Below are 12059 nucleotides of genomic sequence, written 5' to 3' on the forward strand. Positions count from 1 at the left end.
ATAATGGTATCAGGTGTGATCATAGATGTAGAACTAAACCAAAAAATGAAGCGGTTTGTAATATGCTGCTTTAAGCCGCATGTGTGTGTGTGTGTGTGTGTGTGTGTGTGTGTGTGTGTGTGAGAGAGAGAGAGAGAGACTGAAAAGAGCTGGTGTCTTGGTTTTGCATCAAAGGCCAGAGAGACGCGGGGAGGCATCTGGGAGCAATAATGCCGCTCTACCCCCTCATTACCAGAACGACTGCGCCTTGAGCCAAGGCCAACAGCAATTTTCAAAATGCATGTTTTTTTTCCCCCTCTTTCTGTCTTTAATTCACAAAAGGAAAAAAGCACCGCGTCATTTTGCAGAAAGTTCCCTCATACAGCTCTGTCTCTTGACATCTACGAGCTTTGAAACTAACTTGAAGCTATAAGTGCTTAACTAGTCATTACTCCACAAGCTACTCACAAAAAGTATCTTGAACAAAACAAACTATTTAAGGAAGATTTTCTGATTATTTGATATAATTAGTTTTAACAATCAGAGCAGTGTTTATCTGGGGATCTGTGGGGGACAGAATTAGTAAATTTACGTTAACTCACTAAATTAAAAACTATGGAAGCGCATTTCCGCTCCAGAATAAAGTATAATTGCGACTTTTTATTTCACAATTACAACATACAATTCCCTCACAAAAACCAAATCACACTTCACAAAACTTTGTAACTAAGAATAAAGTCAGAATAATAAGATATAAATTCAGTATTGCAAAATGTAATGCGAGATACAAAGTCAGAATTTAAAGATATAAACTTTTTTTTTTGTGTGTGAGAAAACTTGGTCACCTTTTTATTTTTTATTCTATGGCAGAAACAGTCTTCCATACAAAATAGCCTCGTCAAGAAAGACAAAACTCTGTATTTATTATTATTGAAATACTTTGCAACGTGAAAAACATGGATTTACTAAAATTATTAAAATATTCTTGACTGTGTGCAATAAAATGCTAAGTAAATACAGAACAGTAATATTTGGAAAAGCTACTATGAAAACAGCAGAACTACTGACATGATACAAAACTCACTACTTTTACTGCCTGATTTTTATTTATTTCTTGTTTTGTTGCAAAATGTAACTATCGCTCAGCAGTTTATATACATTCATGTATACTCACATAGGGCAATATGTACCTTATAGCAAATCTCAATTGACTTGATTGCTTGTTTAGTTGCAATATATAAATACATTTTTGCCCAGCTCTAATCTGCTAAAGGTCACACGCTGACATCCGGCATGCTTTTCTGCATGCTCAGTTTTTTTTTTCTTTCTATTAGGCAAGAAATAAACATTGCATAATGCAACGGTGAGTTTACATACTTGCATATAATATTTATTAAGACTTTGTCTATGCATCAAACATTGCATCTAAGCTTGCAACGTCCTGTACTTATACATTTGGCAGATGCTTTTATTCAAATCGGATTGCATTCAAGAGAAAGCTTTGATCAGTGCATGCATTGCCTGCAGAGAATTGGTGATTTGTTAAAATCTCACTCTGGGTTTGATAAATTAAAAATATTTAATAGTGGAAAACCTTGGCAACATCTTATTTATTGTAATTAAAATTAAAAAAATGTAAAATGCAAATACGAAATGTAAATCTGAAATGACATTACAGTGTGTTTGGGTTCGCAGGCAGAAGGGAAATTTGAGTGTGTCGAGCCAAAATGAACTGAACGTACTGAACTCATTCACTGCCACCCTCATAAAGAACATAAATGTTCCCGACAGCCGAGAGAAGTTTAATGAGAGGATGATGGTTTGTTAGCAGTGGAGGGAGGTGTTGCTTTTCTGGTTCTTCACAGTAGAAGCGAACACGGTCGTGAAGTTAAGCATCTCAGGTGCAGGTTTACAGCATTTACATACTCTCAGCGATAACTGAGAACTGCATTAGAGTTGCACTGAAGGCGGTCACGGGTTAATTTGATTCAACACCACACTGACTGCTAAATACAAATAAACTCATTTCAAATAATACTTTTTTTTTTAGACAGAAAAAATGCAAATGTCAAATTTAGATGTCAACCAATTATTGCATGCAATTAGAGAAAATAACTTAAAATTAATTATTTCTATTTTTTTCTCCAATTTTTTGTTCATGTAAATTGATCCTATGTTAAAATGTTCCATTAAAATTTATTGTAAATAATAACATGCACTAATGTGATAAATTTGACTTTAATTTTAAATTAAGCATTTAAAAAAATTCTTGTAAATTTCCAGTAAAAATATTTTTAAAAATTAAGCTTTTTCTTTAATAAATAATAATTTAATTAATCTTGTGCACTAGTGTGTTGAATCCGATATAAAAATAAATTTGATGTTCATTTAAGTTCAATTCAATAAAACATTTATATGAAAATTCCACATAAAAAAAAAAAAAAAAAAAAAAAATGAAAAAAAGAATGTTTTTTTATTTCTAATATTATTAATTTAACTAATATTATGCACTTTTTTCTGAACATTTTTCTTGAATTTTCCAGTTTTAAAATATGTAAATGTTTTTAAAACAAGAAAAAACTATCCACAGAGTGAGTGCTGAGCCAGCTCCCCGTGGAGGCGTTTCTGAGTCCGGCTCGGGTCTGAGAGAAGAAACCGTAGCTAAAGCAAACACAGTCACCACCCAGAGCACACGCCTGTGACTCACTACCCACAATACAACACTCACACCACATCACTGCAGACCAGAGGAACGAGAGCTGGACTCATGGGTGGAGATTAACTAGAGAACAAGAATCTGAAGTGAGTCAGAAACGACCTGATTTTTACATTTGCTCCAAAAAAAAAACGTGAGCGCCGGTTGCTTGTACAAAATGTAACTTAAAGAGCAACAAAACAGTTTCTATTCTCACACACTTCAGAAGCATCACTTTTACTCATGTTAAGCGTAAGTGGAAATAGTACTGTATATATAGTAATAATTATTTTTTTTTCTTCATTAAAAAACTTTTAATTCAATTGAATTTAATCAACAACGCCACACTGACTGCTGCACTCACATAAACCACACTGCAAATAAAACCCTTTTGAGACGGGGGAAAAATGCAAAAAAAAGGTGCTTTTTCTTTTTGTCTTTTTTTTTGTTTTGTTTTTTGCTCATATAAATTGATCTAGTTTTCCAGTTAAAATAAGATCCTTTAACATTAACTGAAAATAATGTCATGCACTAATGTGTTCAATTATTCAAATATGTACATTTGTTAAAGGATGATTACATGTGAAAATTTCCATGATCATTTTAGAAGAAAAATTAATTAATGGCATTTCTTTTAACTTATTATTAGTTAAATTATTCATCTAAATATTTAATTTGGATAAAATTAAGCATGTGAATGTTTTTTCTGCTAAAATAAAAAAATGTACAGTAATTCATCACCGTCACTGATATTTTAAATTTGACATCTAAATTTGTTAAAAGTACTTTTACATATTTTACATAGCAAAAAAAATCAATGCCATGATTTTAATTAATTATTAATTTAATTTAATCAATGCACTATTAAATTTAACATCTAAAATTGTTAATTTCATTTTAATTAAGCATGCAAAAAATATCAAATATAAATAAATTAATAATAAATTAAATTGCAAAAATATAATTTTTTTGCTTTATAAATTGGTCTCGTTTTCTAGTAAAAATATTCAATGATGCTTTAACATTTACTGTAAATAATCCCATGCACAAACACAGCAGATGACACACACACTTAGTAGGACTGTAGTTTGTCATCTTGAAGTAAACCTAAGTAAGTGCACTAGTAAGATGAACTTAAACAAGAGCAGCATCTGTAAGAAGCGTCCCGTGATAGTCAGCTGCGGTTCGGATTTATATGCGATCTCTCGTGGGTCGCCGTCACCTCCCACATCAAATCTGGTCCTGATTTCCACCCAGTTACATGGTGCTGGGGGGGGGTCATCCAGCATAAAGGCCTCTTTATTCACGCCGGACAGGGAAAGGAAATCGGCCTCAGAAGAAAAAACACACCAGCACGCCACAGGCCCGCACATCTGGAGTTATTACAAGTCCGCCGTCTTGCCAAGAAACTCCGACATTCCTGCAGCGCTACAAAGCCACGCAGCTCCCACACACACACACACACACACACTCGAACACGCTACATGCACCCCAACCCCCTCCCCGAAATGACACAACACATGCAGCAAATTAATGCGCTTCACTTCCTGTTGACCTTTGACCCTCCATTTCCTGCCGACTCCCCGAAAAGCAGGAAAGCCAGACGGAGGCGGGAAGGAGAAGAAAGTCCCGCCTCTTTCTCCTCTCTTGCTCCTTGGCTCTCTCACTAGTAAAGTTAGTTAACAGTCCAATGCCACGTCAAGCCTGCGAGTCACTGCCGAGACCAGACGCTCGTCGACAGACGCTGATTCCAGGAGATCCTAGTGGATGCAGTTTTATGATTTATTCGGGAACACGGAATGATGGGAAAAAGCGACGGTGAGGGTGAAGAGACTTTGAGGTCCTGCAGATGGGAAACTGAGATCAACATCTGACAAACACCTGGATTCGTGCTGAAGAGGAGGATGAGGTGCAGTATCTTCATCTTTTAATGAGGAATCTCGAGTTTGATGATGTATTCGGTTATTATTAACAGCTGATCTGACGTTCATCGCACAGCAGAACTAATGCGAGAGCAGATGAACGTTAAAAATCACCAGCCGTGATGAAGATTATTTCAGAGGTCAGTGAGGGCAGAAGAGTGTGTGGGATTATCAAAGTCTAAATGCTAAATGTATCACTAAATAACCAGAAACATACAGAGATAAACAAATATATAGATAGATAAAAGTACATCGATTTAATAACTTAATATATGTATATATAGACACTATAAAAAAATCTACGAAATGTCTAAAAGTTAGAATAAAAGTACAATTTAATGAGTTAAAATATAAAATGTTTTTTTTTATTACCAGAAACAAGCTTAAGTACTACAATTTATTATGTTGATTTATATATATAATATATATATATATGTTTAGTGTATAAAGTGTTTAAAAGGCAGAAGAAACATTTATCAGTTTGTACTAAATCCATGTACTTTAACGTGTAGCAGGGTTTTAGGGAATTTCATGAAACCGCAGGGAATGCATCATCACTCTCCACAGGAAACAGGAAGTTTCCAATCAGAACGCATCATCGCCTGTGTGTCTCACCTACATGTTCTGCCTGTTTCAGCCTCATCAGACTTGCACTATCACGTAGCGACCGCAGCTCGAGTTTGGTGCGCTGCGGCGACTGGACGCCCATCCCGCCTGCCCAGTGTTCAGACTACCTGTTCAGGAAGTAGCGTTTGTACAGTAGTCTGCACATTGGTTAGGCTGGACGGGGATGCTCAAGACGGCCCGTCGCCATGACGACTGCGGAACACATCGCCATGACGACGAGAGGAGATACACATGACGACAGCAGATCAAACTCTACTGATGTGAAGTGACTTCATCATCTATTCAGTGTGTAGTGATGAAAGTATGAAATACAAAATAAAGTATAAAATGATAACGCAAAGTGTGAAGAGTGTCACTTTATCTTAACAAGTCACAGTGATGTTTCTCCTACAAATTCAAACACCGATAATAGTTGCTAAACAAATAATTTTGAGACTCGTATTGAGGTTTAGACTACAGACTTAGCACATCTGAGACACTGTCGAGATCTCTTCTGAAAATCTGATACTGTTTCTCTGGAGGAACAACTGAGATATGAAGCGATTCTTTTTCTTATTCATATTCATCTGGATCTGGTTAAATAAGAGAGATGGAGAGAGTCAGGGAGAGAGAAACAAAAAACCAAAAGATAAAACAATGGGTTTCTCATCAGTTCTCCTCATAAGAACATCATCATTCTCTTCCACAACACCCCACAAAACAACAAAAAACAAAAAAACAAAAAAAAACATGTTTCAACTTAAGTCTTTTCCTGGATCACAGTGTTTTCTGATCCGATGCCTTTACTTCTGCTTTCACAAACACACACACACACACACACACACACACTGTCAGTTGTAAAGGTACTGTAGGAAACGTGTGTTTTGCGTATGGTTTTATTTGAGCACTTCACACTGCATCTTAAAAACATGACGCTCATGGCGCGAGATGATGGAAAACCAACACAATTCTCAATGCAACGGCCAAAGAAACTGTCTGCACTGAGAAAAAAGGAGTGCAGAGACAATTTTCACTCAGAAACGGGAAGTAACACATTAAATTGAATGTGAAATTTTGAAGTAGAAAGACTGAAATAGTCTTTTCTTGCAGAACATACTTTAACAACTTAAAAAATTTATTTTTTACATTGTGTTTGATGCATGTGTACAAAGAATAACAATGAAAAAATAGCGTTCATCGCAATTTAAATATAGTTTGTGAACCAAACTGTACTCAGAAGTGAGTAAAATCTTAACAAAACCTGCCAAAAAAAAAAAAATATATATATATATATATATATATTAATAAATAAAATAAATACATTTTAGCAATAGGTTTGGGTTATTTTCATTCTCATTTCATTTTCATTTAGCTATATGTCCGCATTTAGTGTGTGTGTGTTTGTATCAGTAATATGTGTGTGTGTGTGTGTGTGTGACTCTGTGTGTGTGTGTGTGACTCTGTGTGTGTGTGTGTGTGTGACTCTGTCTGTGTGTGTGTGTGTGTGTGTGTGTGTGTGTGTGTGTGTGTGTGTGTGTGTGTGTGTGTGTGTTTGATTGACAGGCTTTGAGGCCCTCAGGAGGGTTGCTGGTTCATATGCGTCCAGTTTTTTCTTCATTCATGTCTTCTGTGAGTCGCTGGTGCTCGAGCTGCATGTGTGGTGATAGGACGCAGATCCAGTATCACCAGCGCTGCCCGCTTCCCCCAAACCACCCAAAACACACGAGAAGACGAGGGAACTGGCTTCGTGAAAAATCAGGTTGAGCAGAAATACATCTGCACTGAGATGTCAGGAGGAAGTGATGTCACTGAGACGCTTGTTGATCATTTAGACAGAGAGTGATGAGGGTCTCGACCCTTGTGTGTGTGTGTGTGTGTGTGTTTGAGACTCGCTGGGTTCAGACACACTCGTGGAAGCGTTTCTGCTGCTTTCTGAGCTCATTAGTGACTGTTTTACTTCTGAGTCGGACTGTGTTAGTTTTGGGGCTCTGAGTGCTGGGAAACCGACACACCAAAAAAAAAATAAAACAAAAAAAAGAGAGAGAGAGAGAGTGTGTAAAAGAGACTTTGTGTTCGCAGACAGATGAAAGTGGACTGCAGCGCCCCCCTCGCTGTCTCTGCCCCACATGCTCCTAGTTAGAGTGACCCATACCAGCTAACCACACACACACACACACACACACACACACACATTTCTTTGAAAGTCAATGGCTTTATGAGGAGCAGCCCTCTCTTGGCGAGTGTGTGTGTGTGTGTGTGTGTGTGTGTGTGTGTGTGTGTGTGTGTGTGTGTGTGTGTGTGTGTGTGTGTGACAGGTCAGGCTCTGGTATGCACATGTGTGTGCCAGCTTTACACGAGACGCCTACCTAGACACCACTTTAAAGCCAACATTGAATCAGAATGCACTATAAATAAACATGTTTATTCACCTTTATTCATCAAGGACGCATTAAATTGATCAAAAGTGACAGTGAAGACCTTTATAATGTTATTTCTATTTCAAATAAATGCTGTTCTTTTCAACTTTCCATTCATCAAAGAATTCCAAAAAAATAAAATGTATCACAGTTTCCTCAAAAATATACAGCAGCGACTGTTTTCAGTTTTCAGTGTTTCTTGAGAAGCAAATCATCATATTAGAATGATTTCTGAAGATCATGTGACACTGAAGACTGGAGTCGACATGTTGCCCATTAACATGCTGGCTGTTCTCTTCATATAAATATTCACCCCACCAAGTGTGATGATCAAAACGTGCTTGACGACTGAGTGTAAGGAACAGCATCATCCTGTAACCTTTTCTTTGCGTTTCCTTTCTGGAAGACTGAGCATGTGTGGAGAGCCGTAGGCGGCATCATCAGAGAAAAGCTCACGCAGGTCCTGCAAGCTTCATTTAGCAGGAAAACCTTCCAGCGCTGGAAAATATTCCAGCCAAAAACACACCAGGGGAAAAAGAGCGTCAAGTCAGCAGAAGCCGGCGAAACGGGACGGCTCAAAAATAACCCAATTGAGATCATTTCTCTTCTGTAGCGGAAAACTGATATAAATAATTCCACATAAAAGTGTGGCGTTAAAGCTGAAGGGAATGATGATTGGTGAGCAGCAGCCTCGCTGGCGCCGCTGTTTGAGCGAAACACACGGGACGTTTCGAGGCAGCGATCCAACGTAAATCAAGACGATGTTGCTTTAACTTTGAAGTGAACGATCCGTTGTGATGCGGTCGTGAGACTGAAGCCAGACAGAACCGAGTTCACGAAAGCATCGAGCCTGAAGTGTGTCACTTTTTGCATGTTACTCATTACCTGTCTTAAAGTGTCTTAAAAGTCACACATTTGCATTGCTCCAAATGTTTCAAAACCAGTCTATTTGAGCATCCTAACCATCCCAACACAGCAGCACTCGACCAAAACACGTCTCACCTCATCATCCTTGTACCAGGACAGAGATTCGGCCGTCAGGACAAACCAGTACTCCTTAGCGCCGCCCTTCATGATGCCAATGTTATTGATGGTCAGCCAGCCCTTCCTGATCACCTGAAACACATCAGCCGTGAAATACTGCTTTACTGCTTACTGTACATTACAGTATGTACTGCCTTCTGAAAAACAACGATCTGTGTGCAACGATGAACGCGTATGAAACCAGAAACATTATATAACAGTGTTTCTGCAGGACCGAAAGAATCTAAATTCACCCGTTCACAATCTAAAGCAGATCTTAAATCAGAGTCACGGCATTAAATGATGCATGCATTGCAAAAAAATAAAATAAAATAAAAAGAACCATTTTAAATAAACATCCTTAAATCAAGATAAATTTACTGGAGATGTAAAAAATAAAATTAAAAAAGAAAAAAATGCAACAAAATTAAGTTTACTGTATGCTTGAAACAAGAACAAATGAAAACTAGTTTTTCTCTTTGATTTAATTTTTCATGTTTGTCAGATATTTGTTCATTTTATCATAACCTCACTTAAGTTTGAACAATTTGATAAAAAACAAGACTTTGCTTCTCAAGTAGATGTTTGTTGATTTGAGAATCTTTAGACATTTGTACTTGAAAACAAGAGAAAAACACTGAAGAACAGCATGTTTTGATCAGAAGGTACAGTAAAAGTTATTTCCATATTCCAGTATTTGGAAGCAGAGCTTAATGGAGAACTGTGTTTTCAAACTTTGAATTAACAATTAACATACTGTAAATGAGACCATACTGACGTATTGTGTGCACTTCCATTTATTTCTTACATTTTCTTTACTTAGTCTTAAAACATCTTAAATTTACCTTCATAAAACCTACAGTAACTGATAAATGTATATAAATGTATTCAAGCAGTACCTACTTACTTAACATGTGGAAAATGGCAAATGTAAATTATATATTAGTAAAGTTAAATACAAATACATTGCCATTTTACATATTGCATTTTCATTTTGCATATTACCAGCTACTGTGAACATTGCCGCCTCTCTACCGGACGAGCTGAATAACTTTTATGCTCGTTTTCGAGGCTCACACAACACCGCCCACACAGAGAGCGCTCCCGCAGCTGCTGCAGAAGAGGTGAGTGCACTCTCCGTCTCTGTCGCGGATGTAACCCGATCCTTCCGACGGGTGAATATCCGCAAGGCAGCGGGTCCTGATGGCATCCCAGGCCGTGTGCTCCGAGCATGCGCATTCCAGCTAGCCGGTGTTTTTACAGACATTTTCAACCTCTCCCTCTCTCTCTCTGTGGTTCCCTCGTGCTTCAAAAAATCCACCATTGTGCCCATACCAAAGAAAAATAAAATCACATGCTTGAATGACTGGAGGCCTGTTGCTCTCACACCCATCTTCAGTAAGTGTTTTGAGAGACTCGTCAGAGACTACATCTGCTCTGTGCTGCCTGCCTCACTGGATCCGCTACAATTTGCATATCGTAGCAACCGTTCTACAGACGATGCTATTGCTTTCACTCTACACACTGCTCTCTCCCACCTGGAAAATAAGAACACCTATGTGAGAATGCTGTTTGTGGACTACAGCTCAGCATTTAACACCATAGTGCCTGCCACACTTGTTGCGAAGCTCCAGACTCTGGGACTAAACAGATCTCTGTGCAGCTGGATCCTGGACTTCCTAACAGGCAGAAGCCAGGTGGTCAGAATGGGCAAAAACACTTCATCCCCGCTGACCCTCAACACTGGTGCTCCTCAGGGCTGTGTCCTCAGCCCGCTCCTGTACTCCCTGTACACACATGACTGTACAGCCACACACAGCTCCAACGTCATCATCAAATTCGCTGATGACACAACGCTGATAGGCCTGATCACCGACAACGATGAGACGGCCTACAGAGAGGAGGTGAGCACCCTGACTAAATGGTGTCAGGACAACCACCTCTCACTCAACATCGACAAGACCAAGGAGCTGGTGGTGGATTTCAGGAGACAGAGCAGAGAACACACACCCATCACCATCGACAAGACACCTGTGGAGCGGGTAAGCAGCTTCAAGTTCCTCGGTGTTAACATCAGTGAATGTCTCACCTGGTCTACACACACTGATGCAGTGCTGAAGAAGGCACATCAACGCCTCTTCTTCCTGAGACGGCTGAGGAAGTTTGGAATGAGCCCCAGCATCCTCAGATCGTTCTACACCTGCACTATAGAGAGCATCCTGACGGGCTGCATCACTGCCTGGTTTGGAAACAGCACCGCTGGCAACCGCAAAGCTCTGAAAAGGGTCGTGCGAACTGCCAGCCACATTGTTGGAGGTGAGCTTCCCTCCCTCCAGGACATCTACACCAGGCGGTGTATAAGGAAATCCCGGAGGATCATCAGTGACTCCAGCCATCCTTCCCACAGACTGCTCTCTCTGCTGCCCTCAGGAAGACGTCTCCGCAGCATCCGATCCCGCACTAGCCGACTGAGGGATAGCTTTTTCCCTCAGGCTATCCGACTTATGAACAGTCTGAACTAATACACCCTACAGCATACTCCACAATATGGTATGCCACACACTGCACTTTAACTTTGACAGTTCAACACCGAACTATTTAACACAATAATCTACCTGCTACCACTGGATTCCATCCAATGCACATCCATAACATTTCTGTATCCAGCCCACGTACACTTAGCATATTTTCATGCGTATATATGTCTACATAATCTAGAATGTGTACATTCTGTGTATAGTGTATAATGTGTAGTGCTAACTGTATGTATGTACATATTGCGTAAAATGTGTAGTGCTAACTGTAAGTATGTCCAATAGTACACTGTGTGTACTGACTATATGTATGTGCATATTGCATATTTTCACCTGTTGAAGTCTGTATGGTTATATGTTAACTGTTTTCCTGCAATTTCTGGCATTCAATGTTAAAAGTATCAATAACCAAGTCACACATACTTTCTAAATCATAAAAAAAAGGATTTTTGAGGCCGATCAAATACATTGCCATTTTACATATTGCATTTTCATTTTGCATATTACATTTCAAAATGAATTTTGCTACTCATATGCTTTGGACTTAAATTGAGAAACACGCTTGTGGTATGAAGATAAGAAGTAAACCCTCTGTAGTGCACACTATACAGTCATTACGCTTGACTGACATCTTCAGTGATGCTACAGCTTCAGGGAGACACGCAGAAATGAGTTTGATTGTGCCGTGAAAGCATCTTATGCAACCGCTGAATACAGACTCACAGATGCAGACCGGAAAAGCACGTACTGTAAGAGTCCAGTCTTCATGGATTGCTGTGATAAACACTTGTGTAACACGCATGCTTTAGAAAACACACAGACGACTTACCATGATTTCATCCTGATGCACCGGAGTAAAACAAGACATGACAGAAAAAGAGAA

The 12059-nt window shown here is 38.9% G+C and overlaps 1 protein-coding gene across 16 annotated transcripts in view; it reads right to left on the reverse strand.

Moving 5' to 3' along the window:
- The window catches only part of dnm1a (dynamin 1a), a 65908-nt gene that overhangs the window by 17411 nt on the left and 36438 nt on the right, over positions 1-12059 (reverse strand). For all 16 annotated transcript variants that reach the window (XM_042723317.1, XM_042723318.1, XM_042723324.1 and 13 more), the window contains 2 exons: positions 12006-12017; positions 8622-8735 (listed from right to left, as the gene is read on the reverse strand). In XM_042723317.1, the coding sequence (XP_042579251.1) occupies positions 8622-8735; positions 12006-12017 (126 nt within the window). The remainder of the gene's footprint in view (positions 1-8621; positions 8736-12005; positions 12018-12059) is intronic.

The sequence above is a fragment of the Cyprinus carpio genome, chromosome B5 (genome assembly GCF_018340385.1).
Source record: "Cyprinus carpio isolate SPL01 chromosome B5, ASM1834038v1, whole genome shotgun sequence".
Classification (NCBI taxonomy): Eukaryota; Metazoa; Chordata; class Actinopteri; order Cypriniformes; family Cyprinidae; genus Cyprinus; species Cyprinus carpio.